At 40.2% G+C, this 18,895-nt stretch overlaps 2 protein-coding genes across 3 annotated transcripts; one reads left to right on the top strand and one right to left on the bottom strand.

Annotated features, from left to right (window-relative positions):
- The first annotated feature begins 139 nt into the window (after positions 1-139).
- Positions 140-6,671, top strand: LOC140948755 (dorsal-ventral patterning tolloid-like protein 1). The gene is made up of 5 exons (XM_073398024.1): positions 140-496; positions 1,259-1,297; positions 2,327-2,686; positions 3,268-3,618; positions 4,888-6,671. The coding sequence occupies exons 1-5, from the start codon at positions 475-477 to the stop codon at positions 5,139-5,141; spliced, it is 1,026 nt and encodes a 341-aa protein (XP_073254125.1). The 5' UTR covers positions 140-474; the 3' UTR covers positions 5,142-6,671.
- A 705-nt stretch (positions 6,672-7,376) lies between these two features.
- LOC140948753 (plasma membrane calcium-transporting ATPase 2-like) lies at positions 7,377-17,570 on the bottom strand. Of its 2 annotated transcripts, none has more exons than XM_073398022.1 (13): positions 17,489-17,570; positions 15,889-17,302; positions 14,512-14,893; positions 14,168-14,262; positions 13,877-14,041; positions 13,364-13,769; positions 12,359-12,441; positions 11,613-11,774; positions 10,925-11,116; positions 10,259-10,450; positions 9,233-9,676; positions 8,379-8,618; positions 7,377-8,285 (listed from the first exon to the last, which is right to left on the bottom strand). In XM_073398022.1, the coding sequence occupies exons 2-13, from the start codon at positions 17,257-17,259 to the stop codon at positions 8,181-8,183; spliced, it is 3,837 nt and encodes a 1,278-aa protein (XP_073254123.1). In that variant the 5' UTR covers positions 17,260-17,302; positions 17,489-17,570; the 3' UTR covers positions 7,377-8,180. The 2 variants fall into 2 exon arrangements, with proteins under 2 accessions (XP_073254123.1, XP_073254124.1); XM_073398023.1 differs by having other exon boundaries at positions 15,889-17,264; positions 17,489-17,515.
- Between the last annotated feature and the right edge of the window lie 1,325 nt (positions 17,571-18,895).

Below are 18,895 nucleotides of genomic sequence, written 5' to 3' on the forward strand. Positions count from 1 at the left end.
TTTTTACTTTGTATTTGAGGGCAATTTCCAAGTAGAAGCCTCCCGGGGCTTATATTCGGAGGGGGCGATTTTGCGTTACCAGTTTGGGGGGGGGGGGGGGTATATTTGGAGGGGCTTATTTTCGGAATTTTACACCTATGTTTCCAAAGAGTATTCTGAATGTTCTAATTTTTGTGTAGAATGGGCCTAACTTCAGCAAATTTTAGCTTAACAGGTTCTTTAAAACCAATGATTTGGGTGCGGGGGACTGACCCAGATCACTGTGACAGCGCATTGTCAATAAAGCTGGTCCCAGGGCCCCTCAACCGTTGCAAAGTGACTTCGCCTGAGTAGTCATGTCTGTGTTCCTCTTCGATCGCATTCAGCTGGAGGTTATGGTAGTCTAAAACTCTTGGACGACGCGGAGAGTATTCCTGTTTTGTGCACAACACGTGCAAAAGAAGAGTAGAGTACTAAGATAAAACATTCAATGCAATGTTTCTGGTTATATGGGCGGGTAAGTCTGAAATGTCACAACATCAACTATTCGACCGAACGATCTATCGATCGTTCGGTTGCGATTTCATTGTCCAAACTTCCACAAAGACATTTTTTAAATATTGAGAACTATCGCTTCAAGATTCGTTTAAGTAATCTATTACATTTAAATGTTGGTAACAAACCTACTAAAAAGTAAGAATTTGATCGCATAACTGGCATATCATCTCTGTGAAAAGATTTGACTTAGAGATTCAGACTTTCGCGTTTAAAATATAAGCTGGCAGTCTTGCCGATCAAAAAACTACTGAGAAGTTATGAATATGTGAAAAAAACTAATGCTTAAATGTTCCACTGTTTTACTGCCATATTTTCTTTTTGTTCGGTTCAAACAGTTTGTTAAGAAGTTCAATTTCATTTTCACTCTGCATGGAAGCGATCTGGACGGTAGCGTGACCGAAATGGAATTGAAATTGACATCTGTACTTTATTCATAATAAACGATCGCGATCACAGTGTCTTTTCGATTGACTACGCAGTAGTTTTTTACATAACTTGAACATAATTTGTCGGTTTACTTCAGATTCGATAAATGAAGTGAAAGAGTTAAATCACAATTCCGTCGTGCTGTCATTTTCATGTCTCCTTGAATTTGCATTTAAGCGGCATTTGGGTGTAATAATTAACAACCGGTGCGTGACAAATCAGTCTAGTGTCGCCTTTATAGGAACCTGTACAGAGTTTCCGCTATTATTAACGGGTTTTTTTCTTTGTACTTTAGTTCTGTTTTTGTCAACTACTTCTGAAGTGTCCTTAGGAGGTAGGTTGTTTCTCTCTCACTCTTGCAAATTATTTGTGAAAAACGATACAAATATCTCAGATTGTCACAAATACTACGTACAGCGCTGTTTTTTTTTTGTCTAAGTTACTAAATTCGGACACTTTTATATAAAGATATTAAATGTAGCACAGTCTCTTAAACAGACGGCGTTGATGAAAGTAACGTGAGCATGCTCGTGTGATTCTTGCCCTGCGTTTGTTGCTTCAGGGTCAACGAGATGAAATATTTTTCTGGCTTCGGTTATTCATTACGTAAGCGTTCTGCAGGTGAAGGATTCTGAGCGAAGTATTAAAGCCGAGTGTAGCCTGCCTACTTGGCGCATGAAAAATGTATAGTGCAAATTACAAAGGTACGGAATGGGCCATGACGTGTGAGAGATGGACATATCCACCGCTCATGCGCGTATCGTTTGTCTCTATCCCCATATTTAATTTTAAAAACTGCGCCTGCAACGCATACCACCTTGACACGGTCCGGAGTAAGGTAAATGACAGGTGGGGATGTCGTATTCCTCCCTTCGCCCCAGATGAGACTTTGCCCCCGCCAGCAGGAATGGAATGGTTTGGTAATTTATTTGTGGTGTCAATATTAATTTAATAATACCGAAAGGTCCGTCAACAAATCGAGCAGCATATCTGAGCGAGATGCACTCTTCCTCTCTGTCCCAATGACTTTTCACAAAAAAACTTTTAAAAAGACCGTTCTGTCACCGATCATGCTATTACTTTAACCACTTAGAATTTTTGACAGAGAGACTAGTAGTATATTCGTTGACTCTCCTTGTCCAGGTAAAATTTCCTTTATTTTTCTGCCTGTCCTCGTACAGACTAGAATTCTTAGAACTCTATAAGTCGCATTTAAGAATTTTAGACAGTGTCGTTTTAAATAGGGTGTGGATATCAGATTCACCTCTTTTACAAAGTATGCTTGGTCTCACAACCTTTCGCGCTGGCGTAGGTGACTAGTTCAGGTTATAACACTCACATTATCCATTTTTTTTGCTCCTAGTTTGTAGAGAGCGCCATAAGCTTCTTACAGAGCTTTCCGGTCAGTTATCCAGCCCTTATCAGGGTAAATCTGGTTTCTGTACTTGGCTGATAACTGTTCCTAAGGATCTCAGGATTATTCTCTATTTCGAATCATATAACATTGACGGTACCGGCTCTAACCTGATATGCGGAAGCCAAAGAACCCGCATAGAGCTAAAAGACAGTTTTCACGACCAACCCTGGAAAACCTACTGCCAAAGTAAAATGCCGCAGGCAGTTGCAACTAACAAAAGTTCACTCTTAGTGAACTTCAGTTTGTCAGAAAGCGATCATAAGAGTTGGTTCACAGCGAAATATACAACGCTACCATTTGAAAAGAGTAAGTACATTTAAAATATGAATGGTTAAAATTATGTTACACTGAATTGCTAGTATTCGTTCCCCAGGTCCGGTCCGCACTGAAGTGCTGGCAGAAGCTTATTGGGGCAGGTCAACCCCCATTATTTCCTGTGTGTTGTAGCTATCTTAACTTTAACGCAGTGGAAGATTGGGGAAACAAAAGCTTGCTGTGAGCTGTGTTTTAGAATAACAATAACCCTTCAATGGTGAAGATAATTCCACTTTTTCCCGTTTTATCCTTCCCCCTTTTGTGTAAAATTCTCTCTTGTGGTAATTTGATTTCTTCCGGCATCGATACTTTCTATGACTGTTAAATCCTCCCCATCCTCACCCCATTCGTTCTTGAATTAGTGAACTAAGCAGTTTAGATAATACCGTATTTTTTCGATTAAGCGCCCAACCTCGAATTAGCGCCCACCTCGAATAAGCGCCCATCCTAAAGGCAGAAAATGTTAATAAGCGCCCAGCCTCGAATAAGCGCCCACTCTCAAGGTCCAAAAATTTAATAAGCGCCCAGGGCGGTTAATGGAATAAATACGGTAATACGGTTTTTTGTTGTAGAGGTTGATCTGGGCGAGGTCTCAGGCGCGGAGATCTCTAGTCCAATGTATCCAGGTAGATACCCGAGGAATTCGTACTTCAAGTGGTCGGTGGTTGCTCCCTCGGGATTTCGCATCAAGATACAATTCACAAAGGTGAAAATATCTAGCCATTACTCTGATTGCCGGGAAGATAGTGTGATGTTGCTAGATGGGTCGTCCGAGGAGAGCAAAGTTTTAGATACAATCTGCGGTGAAAGAATCGTTCAACCGGTGTACTACACCTCTGGAAACAGCTTGACAGTGGAGTTCAGATCTGCTGTTGGAGAATCAAATTATGACAGCAATGGATTCAAGGCCACTCTTTCCAAAGGTAATTAAATTTTTTTTAATTCTTCGATTTCTTTTCCTCATTAGGACGTTAGGGTCCCGGAGAAGTGTATCAGTCAGGGGCGTAGCCAGGATTTTTCAAAAGGGGGGTCACAGAGGCTACTCACCAGATTGTCATGTCGACTTCCACGCCCATATTAACTAAAGACAAGAGCCGTTGACGAAAATACTTTAAAAAAAAACAAATTTTAAAAAAGTGGGCTTTTCAACAATGGCTTTTATGGCCAAGATATTGTCATGGCGTTTTCGCCACCTAAATATTGTAGGTTGTTTGCTCAAAAGAAGGCCTACCAAGGGGGGGTCACAAGCACCCCAGGACCCCCCCCCCTCCCCCTGAGCTACGCCCAGGTCAGTCCGTCAATGACCCTGGTAGGTTCGTTACATTACAAGTTTAGTCTCTCAGGGGGTCGTGACGATCTCCTGGTTCAGGTTCACGTGAACTCCAGTAGTAAACATGCCTGTGCCTGTAACATGCCTCTCAATATCTTGTATTTTGTCATTTCAAAATAAAGTGTATATTCTAGTGACTTGTCATACCTAGGGTCCATAATGGGCTAAAAACCAATCACCGTGTTGAGCAAACACTTATGATACCAGTGCAGGGGCACAAAAATAATAAGGTAACATGCAGACTTTGAGAATTACGCTCTAACTGATGTCTGGTCTTTTCATTTCTCGGAAAGAGTCTACACAGATTTTAGAACGAAAGGTCCTTGTAGAGAGGCCATAGAGGTCTTTAATTGACGTCGGTAACTCGTAACACTATTTAAACTGACAAGCCTGAGGTCGAGGGTGCGCTCATTTTAGCTCTTCTCTCTATCAGTGCTTCTTTAAGATACACGAAATGGAAAGAAGTCGAAGCAGGGATTTGAGGTCACACTTGGAAATCGAACTAAGGAACCTCCCGCACAGAACTGCCTCGCTTTTACCGACTGCGCTAATCCTTACTCCTAAACCTTCGTTTATCCATGAGGTAACGCCCCTTGCGGCTTACCTGACCAAACACTTTGCAAATATTTAATTGAACTCCTGGTCATTAGTTTATTGACGGTGTATGAGAAATCATACACCGTCAAATATCATAAATAGGAACAGTCAAAGTATGGCGTAGCTAGCATTTTACAGAAAGCAAGCTACGGAACGGAACCTTTATATTTTTTTAATGACAGGCAGTTGTGTTTTAAAAACGCTTTTGTTGTTCTTGTTCTTGTTGCCCGTGGAACTGACTTAGATAGTTTCCGTTTATCCCTAGAGGCGAAACTCTACCTAATCCTCCTTCCCTGTGCTGCTGGAATCCTCTTGGTCTTTGTTATAGTTTTTGCCATTGTGTTCATGTATCGACGTCGTAGACTGACTTTACCGAGTGCTAGTCGTCCACGAATGCAGATGTCACTACTAAACGATGATGATCACATCAGCACCACTCAGATATCTGCCGAGGCTGATCCACCAAACGAGGCAAACTTGCCAGTGTATCGCCCGACCACACAGGCGATAAAGAGCTAATACTTTCTCGAGAACAAGTACCCCGGAAGACTGCTTTTTTCATTTAGTCCTTTAAAGTAACCCTCCAAAGCTTCTAGTTTCCGTAAAAAGAGAAAGTTTCAGTCCCATCATTTTTTTTTTACATCATGCGTGGATTAATTCGAGCGGTCTCCATCCCTCTTCCTCTCCCTTGCTCTATGAGCCTGTTTACATGGAGTTGGGGGACCCCAGTCAGGTGAGGTAACCCGCCTGTCCATAAAATCTCTCATTTTAGTTTGATCACGTTTACATGAAAGGTGGGGTGACCCGCCACATGTTACCTCACCAATCTGGGGTCCCCCACCTTCATGTAAACAGGCCCTAAAACAGACCTTTTTACCGACACTCAAACAAGGCACCAAATCGCCTTTAAAATCTTATTGGAATCCACGTGGAACAAACTTTCTTTGAATTCGCCAACAAGTAAACGCGTTTCATGGAAATAAATATAAACATGTGCCCTCTGAATAGTCTTCAACATGGTCGCGTTATCGGTAAAAGGGTCTGTTGAAAACAAAGGCTCTGACGTCATTTCAGATAGAGCTCACCGAACCAAGAGGGGGAATTCTTCGAACCTGGGCTAATGTGATGTTGAAATTGAATATAGTAGAGTTAGCTGCTATTTTTTAACCAATCTCTTTTCACTAGGAATTAGCTAGTTAGGACACTGTTACGTCACATACACAAGGGTGTGAGAAGACGCGCGGATAGGAATTGGAATGGTTATTGCTTGAATTGACTAACGCATTGAATGGAAGACTTTTTTATACGAGCGCCAAAGGTTTAAAGAAATACATTTTTGTATGTATAAGAGATTATCGGCTGAGACAAAACCATATCGGTTTAACCAATGAAATTGGTCCAAACTATTGCACCAAGACTTGAAGGAAAATGTTATGACTAACAACATAGATGCTTCCACCAACGAAATCTGACCAACAATAATCATGTTTTCAGTAGTCGCTAAACGTTAACCCGGCATATGAAAGCCTGTAGATTTACTTTCGGTTACAAATGTGGTCGGTTAAGAATGGCAAACAGTAGTGATCACCAGACAAACTTGTTCCTGGAAAACTAATGCTTAGCATTTACACTTAAAACGTTCGAGAAACTGAGGTATAAAATTCAAGCAAAAACATTTCATTACTAAATACCAAAAAAATCACTCTCTACGAGACCAACCAGGAGTGATAACGGACTGCTAAGCAACGTAAATGTCAGCCGGTCAAAGTGACTGATACGTATAGAAATCCATCCACATTTTTAGCTGTCCAAAAAGGCTTTTTAAAATATAGACTGACGGTCTTGGTCGCCCTATAACCACATCGCGTAAAATCATGTCTTGGTCCATTAGACTATAAACAACAAAGAAACCCCGCCCCTTATCTTTAGTTAAGGAAATTGTCCCGCCTTTTATTCATGAGATAAAGACTAAACGCTGCGACGTATTTCCACGACGAGTTAATTTTTCTAGGAAATAAAGACAAAAGGCTGTGGCGTCCACCGCAAAAATGAAGTAACCAGTCCTTATTAATATACTACTTGAGCGTATTAACCAAACTTAACTGCAGCAGAAATCTGGCACAAAAACACGAAGGTGGGCGGAGATGGGGTGTGGGACTTAGAAAATGATACTCGATTAAGACCCTTTTACGGTTTTTTCAAGTTTTGGTAATGACCAGTAAGCAAATCTCCACCGACACAGCTAGAAAGAGCGCCTTAAAGTGAGCAAATGTACTAAGTGTAATGGTGATACTTCCTAAGCGAGCGAAGACATTGCTACCCATAGTTGCGAAATTTTGCAGCGGTTTTTTAAGGTGCGTGGGGGGCACGAACTTGCCCTCCACCTAACAAATGTCTGTAAAATTCCGCGACTTAGCGAAGCTATAGCTTCGTAACTTTTAACCGGGAGAGACAAATCTCTTTTAAACTTGGCAACTTTATACTGATTTTGTGGCGTTCTTTCCAGCCTTATTAACGGGTTTTCGCTTACCGCTCCCAGTCAAAAATTGAAAAAAAAAAAGAAACCGTGGAAGAGTTTGTTCAGCTTCAACTTTAAGTCCAGTCCGGAACAGCCTCTCCCTAGTAGGGGATGTCCCTCAGTGAAATCTCAAGGAAGAGGCTGCAGTTGGGAGGTAGTGAAACAATCTCCCTTCACGTTTTTTTGGTGAAAGCATTATAAAACTGTAAAATAAATTCTTTAGTTTTTACAGACAATTAGCTTTGTTTTGTTATCATTTATTATAACAACGTCATGTAGAGTTCTAGTGAGATACGTAAGGCTGTTCTATTTGTTTTACAAACAATAACTGGATAAAAATAGAAAACTGTGCAATTCCAGTACATTAGCACAGCATTAAATGCTTACGATAAGCTTATTTTATCAGCTTCTAGAACAAAGCTGTTTTCCTACTATTGTCAACTAAGTTCGGGCAATTTTATCTTTATGATATATTAAAGCACGCGAGTAAATTATTTATTCTAAAATAAGGACAGGGTAATAGCAAGAAATTGACGTACCCGCATTGTCGGATTTATCGCGAATTTTTTGTTTACAAGTTGGTTCATTGGAATGGATGTTTATCATAGAAGGCATCATGGTTCATACAACTTAAATACAAAAACTGAAAGAGTGGTTAACCTGAAAACTCCCTTCAATCGTAAGCTTTCTACAAACTTAACTGTAAGGAAATACCATTTACCGAAAACTATTTTTCTTTCAGTGGGGGAAGGTTGGGGCGAAAATGTCGAGGATGAAAGTGAACCACAACTGGTAAATAAGGTTCCACCTAACGAAGCGATACAATCCCTAAACTATTAGCATAAGTCTTCATCATTTTATACATGATCTGAAAAAGGAAATATTCAACAATTTTCTTTGGTATGGTTATACTTCAGGAACCTGATCACTGGCAGTCCGAAAATTATACTATTTTTAACCTTTTCGTTCATCAAAATAACGAGCCTCTTGGCTTCGGTTATAGCAGTCCCATATAATTAATGTAAATTGACTCCAGCTAATTAAGGCAACTCTCCCATTCTGAATTCTGCTGAGCCCTCGGGAGTAACTGTGTTCTCAAAGGATCTCACACCATTTTGATTTCCATACTTGTACATCGATTGGTTCTAAAGAATAACGAGAAGTTTGATTGACTGAGAAACAAAGGAAAAAAGGCATTACTTCGCCAAAGCATCAGATCGGTTAAAAAGCAGACTGACCTGTTTACGAACTTTAGAGATACCCCGGATGCGGGCAAGTTTCCTCCAGCAGCTTTCTTTGTTACTGGATATTCCATCAGAGCAGCATCTTATCTGACGTGGAATCACTGACTTTGGAACCGTAAATACCAATTGCCCCCAGATTAGCTCGGAAAACCCGAAAAACAAACACCACATCCACTGATCCCAGTCCATATCAACAACACGGAACGAGTAAGTGAAGAACTCTACAATAATCAGCTGTAAAAGATAAAGGGTCAACATTAAGTCAGTTTAAAAATGTGGTTTGATCAACTTAATTGATAAAGTAAATTTGCCAACTCATAGACTTTCGAGAGAATGAAAATTCAAGGGGACATGGGCAATGTGTGGTTTCCCCGAGCTCGAACAGAGCTCGGTGCAGAAACCGATGACGGGTGTTTCCGGAACTAAGCCTGCGTGGCAGGCGCAAAAAGGGAGGGGGGAAGGGGAAGGGGAAGGGGAAGGGGGAGTTGGAGAAGGAGAAAAGCGCGAAAGGGAAAAGAAAGGAAGGTCCCTTTAATACCCTCTCCCCCAATCCCCCTCCCTTTTTCCCTTCCTCCCAATCCCCTACCCCATTCGACACCTGCTATGCAGGCTAGAACTAAACAAGTAGCGTACAAAGTGTCAAACCTCTTAATGCCACCCTTACCAAGGAATCTCTTCCCCATTTGTAAGAAAAAGATATCATATAAAACTTGGAAAGCCTAAGTACATTTTCTCCAATGCAGTTTGTGTTGTATTATTGGTGCAATTAATTGAGGGCAGATTCTACTGGGGGATGGTCATCTTCAGTTAGCATTTTAACGTGTAATAACCGTCGAACTGTGCTTTACCTGTGTACCAAATGAAAGAATCCAGATGATTATAAAAACGACGTTCATATCCTTCAGCTTCCGCGCATACAAAAGACCATAAAAAACGTTTCGGTCCTGAACTCGCCTGCAATTGATTTCATTAAACAATTGCATGAAAATAAACGTGGTAAAAACCATGGTGCCGTGCTGTGTTGGACGGCAGACACTGGATTCATCGTAACCATCTCTCATGTCCAGGAAATCAGGAAATAGAAACATCAACACAAACATGACGGTCAACTGAAATATGGAGTGAAGAATCACATTTTTGATGACAGCGCGTGAAACCAGGGGCTTGTGGCGACCATATGGCTTATGAGTCAGCACTTCATTGGATGGTGGGTCACGTGTTAGGGCCAAAGAAGCCAATCCATCCATGATAAGGTTGGCCCAAAGAAGCTGAGTAGCTGATAGTGGACTTCGCTGTAAAAAATATAAAAAGAGTGGCTATACAGTTTTACCGTACTTTACCTAGGGGCGCTGCAAGCAGCTGTTAAGCAAAGAATCTCACTCTCCTGTCTCTCGGACAGGCAAAGCTTTTTTAAATAGGTACTTCGGTGATAAGCAACAAATTTCTCCTTGAAACATAGATACTTCTACAATCAAGGAGGTGATTTGAATCTAGGACATGATAATTCAAGATTGTTTCTTTCTCATTGGCAACCCTGCAACACAATCCCCACTCCCCCACCCCCGCAATGCCATGGTAAAGAACGGATGGCGAGAAAGGAGAATATACAGTTGGGCATTTTTTTAATTTTTGAGAGTAGATGGGTTTCACTTATGTGATGTTATGTGAAGGAACAAGCCCGAATAACAACTTATGGTGTGGTTAGAAATCGCACGAGGTGACGAAGTCATACTATCCCAAGGAACAAACTAGAGGCGTTTTTTGTATTCTTAACACGTTGAATTAAAATTGTTCATTTTCACGCGCTCCTCAATCTTGCGTTGAGAACTTCTACAGCATGCGGATACAATAAAGATGGTAAAATGCATACTAACCGTTGTAACACAAGCTCCAACAACCACCACGATAATAGCGACCCAGGTGACAGTGAACTGGAACTGCAAATACTTGAGAATTGTTTCGTACATGTTTCTTCCCCATTTAACAGCTTTAACAATACTGGAAAAATTATCATCCTGAAGTATTACATCGGCTGATTCCTTTGCTACATCTGTGCCTGACACACCCTACGATACCGGGACAGACAATCATGATAAGCTGAGCACGGCGAACAATGAACCGAGCAACCCATGACCGGTGGAGGTTTCAACTTTCACTGATCAGCATAATACGTTTTAGTAGTCAAGGCCTGCAGTGGCTTAATATCGACCCCTTATGATTCAATTATCTAAACTTAGTCAAAGCTGCGCGCGTTAGACTTTAGATGGGTTAAGCGACTCAGGTTTCTGGCATGCATAAGCAACAAACGGGAGTAAGGGTAAATATATTTAAACGCCATTGGTACGTTTGTCCATTAATTCATTCGTTCCTTCGTTCAATCAATCAATCGTTCATTCCTTCTTTCTTTCTCTCAATTCACTCACAAATACATACATGAATTCACCACCATAGATTGATGTATCTATCAGACTTTTAATCTATTCTTTAGCCACTATTGCAAAACCTATTAATTCAATTGCACATATATTATGTACAATTACCATTGTGAGTCCCACGTCAGCAGCTCTCAAGACTTTATCATCATTCACACCAGATGCAGTCACAGCTACAACCTCTCTCTCAGAGCGCGTGTTCATGATGCGATTTACAAATTTCAGTCGGTCGGCGGGACCTGCGGTTGCCAGGATACGAAGGCCATTTGGCCACAATTCGTCAAACCCATTTTGATTAACCTGGATGGAAAAAAAATTGAATGAAATTAAATTAAATATGAATAAATATAACCCTAGAGACAAATTTGTTATAGTGTTTTTCAACCCCTTCAGTCAGAGAAAGAAATGTTATCTCATGATAAGGATGTTAATTTTAAGGGAAACAAGTTTCCAAAGAACATTCTCAGTTGTAGTTTTTCTCCTCAATTTCGATACAATAATCGAGTAAGCTCAGTTGTTATCAGAAACGTAGGGTTTGTTTTCACTAGAAAAAGAAAACGCTAAAACTTTGTGATTACTTTCAGTTCAGTTTAACTCAGTAGAAATTATATAGCTGGCTACCAAAAGATGATTATACGGAAGATATCAATGTCCTGTAGGTGTTATAAGATCTTATACCAGGCAATCCTTGCAATTTAAACCTCTAAGGTAAGGCTTGCAAATATTGGAACGATTGCAACGATTATCAGAGGCTCATTATTCCGCTCGATGCTTCATTTTGATGAGTATAACTTACATTGTTCAAAACTTTGCTGTCACATCCATAATATGTCCATTCCTTTGTTGGAGATAACAAGCCACTCTTGAATCCGAATGCAGCTGCTGAACTCAAGTTATCACCAGTCACCATACACACTTTAATACCTCCACCGTTCAAATCTTGAATAGCATCCGGCACCTTAATCAGGACAATTAAAAAAAAACATTCTACAGCGCGTTTGCCAAAACCCCTGTGCTGTCTCAGAGGTAATTGAGAGCTCAGACGGGGAGAGATGTCAGAAATCGTCAGACATGTTCAACTCCTAAACATTTAAGACTATGAAAACATGAGATTGAAGCTATTTTGGTTGAGAAGAAACCCTTGACTCGAGTCTCAGTGAAGTCATTTCAATCCTTGTCATCTGATTATATAATTGACTCTAACTCCAAAACCATGAATGACTGAAACTTCTGATGAGCAAAAGGAAATACAGGAAACCAAATCAATGGGCAAAACTGCCCTGGTTTAAGCAACCAACGGACCAACATTAAGTAGGTCAGTTACCTCAACTCAGTCTCCGAGAATACAAACATTCAGTATGTACATGCATTTTATTGAAGCAGGGATTTTCACAGGCTTGGAAATCACACTGTTTGCTAAGTGGTCGTGAATTTGTCAATAAATTATTTCGCACTGCTAGTTATAAGTTCAGCGTTCTAAACATTTTCTGTAAGTACCATGCATATTCTCTAAAACACAGAACTACAATAATTGCTGAATACCTGTGATCGAACTGTTTCTTCGATGCCGAGAAAGCCAACAAATGTGAGGTCTGATAAGACATTATCGTCATCCCAGTTATGGTCTGAGGATCGAACAAACTATACTGTAAGTAATATTAACTCAGACTAATAAGATGTTGATTACACAAACACATTCATCAGGCCTGGCAGAGCTCCGCAAACCATTTCTCGTGTTTAGGCACTTGCATATCCGTAGGCAACAAGCAGGACTGAAAAACAACTCTCCGGGTGATCAAAATCCCAACTCTACACAGGTGATATTTTAGATTCGGGACTGAAAACCAGCTCTCTCATGGCATTTTTATGGTCAGGTAGATATGGTGGACCCAAACTTAACAAACTCTCTATCAAAAAAAACGACTACCAAGATGATGTTCACGATGACGATGATCTAGCCTGCGCAGCTGGCGGGACTTGGGTGCGAGTGCTGTATTGTTTTGTCGGCGGAGCCGCGAGAAGGGTGGGTATACAAGTCAATTTGGATTTTCCCTCGCGGCTTCGCAACTCGCTTCGCGTGGCGGCTCCGCGCCAAGAAAGTAGACCGGACACAAGAATCCCGCCAGCTACGCAGGCTAACGATGATCATGATGGTGCTGATGACGACGACGATGATGATAATGATGGTGATGATGATGGTGAGCCTGATGTTGATAATATGATGGCCATAATGCTAATGACACGATCATAATGAGCCTGATGACAATAATGTTGACCAATCTGATGATGGGCCGTTAGTCCACTAACTGAACAATTCTTGCAAGGACCACTTGGACAAACAGAAGCGAGGGAAAGCCGGATGTTGGTATAGATTAGGATCAGCAATATAGAATATAATCGGACAGCTAAGGATTGGTAATTTATTTGCCCAATATTTTGACTAGACAAAACTAGTCTTCAAATATTGGGCAAATAAATTTTGCCTTCAATTTTAAATCCACATACTACAAGTAAATTGCGCCTAATGATCAAGGGAGAAATGCTCACCATCAGAAGGGAAATATTTGGATGCCAGACAAACCACTTCAATCGACGGCTTTCTCTTCACCAGATCAGAAATTTTCTTCCTCGTTTTGTTTTTATGGTCGTCGTCAAACCTTTTTTTATCCAGTGAAGGAAGCACCATGTTGGAACACCGAGACAACACAAAATCTGCTCCTCCCATGCAGTACAGCTTGTAACCTCCACCGCCTTCCTTGAGATGAATCACTACAGCAGTAAACTCTTCACTTGGGGGTACTCCCCGGGGGCTTTGCCACTTATGAACCAGTGTATCTTCCGGATATTCATCTCTCCATACTTGGTAAGTTTCACCTATTTCAAGTACAAACTGCAGTAGTGCCCCATCAACGCTGTCACCAACATGTTTAGGAATATTGTCTGCGTCTTCATTCTACACAAAAGAAAATTTAATCGCTGTCAAAGTATAGAAACTCGATAACGCAATATATGTTGTCCTTTTTTTCATTCACTACAATAGTATGCGTATGTATTGTTCACCTCAATATTCGACGAATAACTTGTATTAACAGCGATTCCTCTGCAAAGATCCTCCACAAAATTGGGCTCTTTGAAGTTTCTTAATTTATATTCCTTCCGGTCTTGGAAACTCTTAAATGTCTTTTCGCCCAATTCTCCTTCCACAGCACGTTTTGTACTTTGAGTCTGAAAGAAAAAACGAAACACGCATTTCGAATTAAAATCAATAAGCTTTATAGATGTTTCAAAAGAGATTTTAGCATATTCTTCGACATGACAACTTTTTAAAATTTCTTTGACCCTTTTACTTACGAATTCGTCCAACGTGTCGATACCCACAAGTCCAAGCAAAATCAACTGTGACGTCACTTCCTCCTCGTTGTCCCAGTTTGGTTCACTTGTCTCCCCTATAAATAGTAAAAACAACAAAAGTTGTGTGGGCCAAAACATCCTTTATTTACTTTCGCTCTGATAGGGATAGATTTAAACAAAAGTGTAAACCATAGTTAAAATGAATACGTTTTTCTGACAATGGCAGTAACACTTTCATAAAATAATTAAAGAAACGAAAAGAATAGAGTCATTTCAAGTGTCCCCTAATGACTCTAATGGGACCAGAGCCTCACAAAATTTGTTACTCAATACGTTGTACCCACCTGAGGGATATACGAGACTGTACGCTATACACATCACTTTCAATTGGCTCTTCTCTTTCATGTTTTTGACGACTCTTTCAATTCTGACTTCATCTTCTGGAAGAAACTTTCCAATGCTTCCATCACGCCGCACAATGCCCGCGCACCTTTTCAGAATAACCTCAGGCGCGCCTTTTGAGTAAATTTTGAAGCCATCACCATCAGGAATAACTGTTGTCATGGACTTACGTTCCGAGGAGAAATGGAACACTTTGACAAATGATTCTTCAGGATGGTCTTTGCGTATAAATGGGTAATACGTTTCCAGATCCAGTACCAATTGTAAGAGGGCGCATTCTGTTCTGTCACCTATTTGCTTGGAGGAACACTGAGGGCTTGAAGCCTGAGGGAAACAGAGATAAAGTTAAAATAAGTGACGTGAAACTTCCTTCTTGTCAATTAAATTTACAGTAACTTGTATGTACATGTCTTTTTTTATCATTTTATTGTGATAAACTTGAACTGAAATTGAAATTGAATGAATTTAAATTTGATTTGTGCTTGGAACCGGATCACTCCTCCAGGCAACAAAAACAAATAAAAGATTCATTCATTCCCCAGGTGATTTATTTCCTTATAATCACTAACTTTTGTAGGATATTCGACGACTAATGTGAATTTTCTAGTGATTTTTTTGGGCAACTACTAGTACTGAGAGGCTTAATCTAATATATTGTTATACAACGTTGAAAAGCACTTGATTTGAGCTATTATACTGAAAAAAAATTCATGTGCGCGAGCAATATTAAATGTACTCGTGTTTCTGGAAATCCAGTCCATTTTTCTGAGAAACAGGAATTTGTTCTACAATATAGCCTTGAACTGTCAAAGAGCTGTGACTACAAATATTTTAGATTTGCGGATTTTCCACTTAAAACATCTAAAGATCGCAAGTTATTGTTGTGATATCTCTGAAAGAGTCACAATCCACTGGTCACCTGTCATTGTTTAAAACAACATTGTCATTCCACAATGAACGTCATAGAGTTTATACAAACAAACGGGCTTGTGTTTCTGTCGTGTCAAAAGTACGTCTCGAAGGTCCTTGATCTGCTTGATGATGCCGAATTTACCTTGTGCGGCACATACCTTTGCATAAGAACTTTGTTCTAGCACAGTTTAAATCGGCTCAAACTGCATTGCTTGGAACTAATTTTTGGCGATGTATCAATATCTTTTAATTGCTGTTAATAATTTGCATATTTTAACATTAAAAAGGTTTAGTTTTAACTACAACATAGCACTTATTACAACATTTCCAGAAAAACTTCAAAATAAATAATTACTAATTTTATTTACTTGCGTCTATTTTTTTACCGATTATTATAATCAACTTACCGTAACCATGGAAGAGTAACTTGTATTAATAGAGATAGCATCACAGAGATCCTTAACCAATCTGGCAGGAAGTTTGTCCTTGTAATATCTTGGATGTCCTTTGTGATTCTCCTCTGCAAAATAACATTCTGTAACTTGTTCCGTGACATTCAACTCACTTAGTTCGGTCAGCACTCCAGTTTTCCCACAGCATATTGTAGTCACATTGCCCATCTTTTCCACAACATCAACATTTCTGACCACGATTTTATTGGCATGCATTTTATCAATACAGTAGGACAGGGTAATGGTGACAGCCAGTGTTAAGCCTTCTGGTTCAGCAATGATTATAACCACTATTCCAAGAATGATCGCTTGCACAAACTCGATCCAGTGACTTTCGTCATAGCTCTTGTTGTCTACCGAATAAGTCTGGATGCTGAATCGAAGAATAATAATCACAGCCACCAATACACCAACAATTATACCAATAAGGCCTAAAATAGCTGAAGCTTTATTCAGCTTGCCTTGTAGGGTCCCTTTCTCATCATCTGCTGAGTCTTGGTGTCCTGACAACGGGCCTACATCGCTATTAGCTCTATTATAAACTTGTGTGTGTTCCCCAACAGCAAGAACCAGAAACCTGCCAGTACCGCCTGTAACATAACTTCCAGCGAACACTAAAGGGTCTTCATCTTCGCCTTTCACAACACTTGTTCCACCACCAACGATAGATTCATTTGTGACCAATTCATTGATCTGAGTCAGAACTCCATCAGCGGGTATAATTGAACCGGGACTAAGGACGCATAGATCTCCAACCTTGACGTTTAGGAAGCAAATCTTATCTTCTTTCCCACTTCGCACGACCGTGCAAATACGGCTTTCTTCCAGTCTTTTCTGCATCTTATAAAACTCATAGTCTCGGAAATAGTCGCTGATAGTGCCAATAAAAATGATGAATACTACAGTACCAAGAATACCGCATCCTTCTTGCCAAGCAGTTCGTGTTTGTTCAATTCCTCCACAAATTTCTGGGTGATACCACCCAAGAACGAGAGCTGCAAAGGCTCCAATAATTAAAACAAGCAATACAGCATCGGTAAGCGAGTAACACAGCGATCGGGCAAAGCTTTGAGGTGGTTTAACGGCCGTGCGACGTGTAACGTTTGTACCGAAAACGTCTCGGCGGACCGCGAGTCCATCTTTGATGCCAATCAAGCCTTTTTTTGTGGACGAATGCAGTTGTTTTGCGAGTCCTTTTACCCCTCCAAGTTCTCGTTCCAGACGATCAACCGCTGCTTTTCCTCGTGTAGCCATCAGGCCGGATAAATTCTGACGGAGTTGTTGGTAGTTTGAGAAATCTGGGGTGCAGTTTGGTTTCTCCGCCATGGTGACTGTAACAAAGGTGGCCTTCAGAGAATGTTCACTACAACTTTATTTACAACGGATCAGTTTACAATCATGTCACGAACTGCGTCGACACACTATAAAATCACTTGACAAAACAATTATCGCGAGATTTTATTGCTTAAGCCTAGATTTAGAAGATAAAAATTCACTAATATTTTGAACGACAAAATACTCTTTATCAATAAGTAAAAACCAGACTTCACCTTACCTCGCGACCTTGTTATGGCGAAGAAAGCGAAATTCGCTTATTCAGCTCAGTGTTCGTGATGTAGTTCAATAACTAATTTTAATTGCAAATATAAAAACAAAAATAATTATCACCATGGAAATTGTTTTAATGAAGAACAAAATAACCGAGCAAACCACAATACAAATGGTTCGCTGCTTCACTGATTTCAAAACTTTTCTTAAAATAAGAGCAACAGCAAGGACCAGCTTTTTATCGCAAACTTAAATTTGCCTTATTTTCCTGGGCCTTAGTCAGGAGAATGATATTGTTCAACCACCGAAGTTTGGACAACTTTGTTGATGCTGCGCATGGATTATATTCATGTCAAAGGTTAAAATAGTTGATTAAACTCGTGAAAGAGTCAAGAATATTCTACGATAATATCCAGGTGTAAGCTTGAAGAAAATCATTATTTCTGAAAAATTTCTGTCTTTTGCAGGCAAACCTAATCCTGGTTCAGAGCCTAGTAATTGTATGACTTATTGAACTTCAGATCTAATTCAAACTTTTTCACGTTGTGATAACATATTTACGCAAATTCCACATCCCCAAGTACCAATACAATATATGCTGCTGTTAAAGATCATCAAAGAGTCTGTTTTTATGGAAACGGCTCACTGAAGAGCATTTTAAATGAAGTGATACCGTGAATAAAGCTTGATACTAATACTACTTTTTGTGTTTTTTAGCAGTTGGCCCGAAATCACTGACCCTGGGACGAGGGGGATTTTGATCACGCGATCTGTCGACAAACAACTGCAGACCAACAAATTCCTAGAGAAACGGACTGTTGAAAGAACCAGTGAAAAAAAAAAGTTTTTATTTAGCATGTGCTTGCTCATTTTTCACCACGCTCATAATCACTAAAAGAATGAACAAAAATCCTTACCGGCTTCCTTAACTGGTCCAGTTGTCTTCCTTATAACTGTTTTATGTTGTGTCTTGCAGCGTTTTAAAACAAATGACGGGGCAGAGAATTCTAATTCCCCAAGACTTGCTGCCGTCAGGTCTCATAGCTTAATCTGTAAAGCAACGACCGGGTAGATCTAATCTGGAAACCGCGGGTTCACATCCCAAGAAGGTAAAAGATACGGTGGCCCAGAACTGTCACGGCAAAACCAAAAACCTCATGGCAAAAACAAAATACCTCACGGCAAAACCATAAACCTCACGGCAAAAACAAAATACTTCACGGCAAAACCAAAAACCTCACAGCAAAACCAAAGACCTCAAGGCAAAACCAATTACTTCACGCAAAAGCAAATACTCACGGCAAAACGAAAGCTATTTTGCTTTTGCTGTGAAGTATCTGGTTTTGCCGTGACAGTTGTGGGCCACCATATAAAAGAGATCCATTTTTTTCCTCACGAGGTTATCTAATTCCCT

This window comes from Porites lutea, chromosome 9 (genome assembly GCF_958299795.1).
Source record: "Porites lutea chromosome 9, jaPorLute2.1, whole genome shotgun sequence".
NCBI lineage: Eukaryota > Metazoa > Cnidaria > Anthozoa > Scleractinia > Poritidae > Porites > Porites lutea.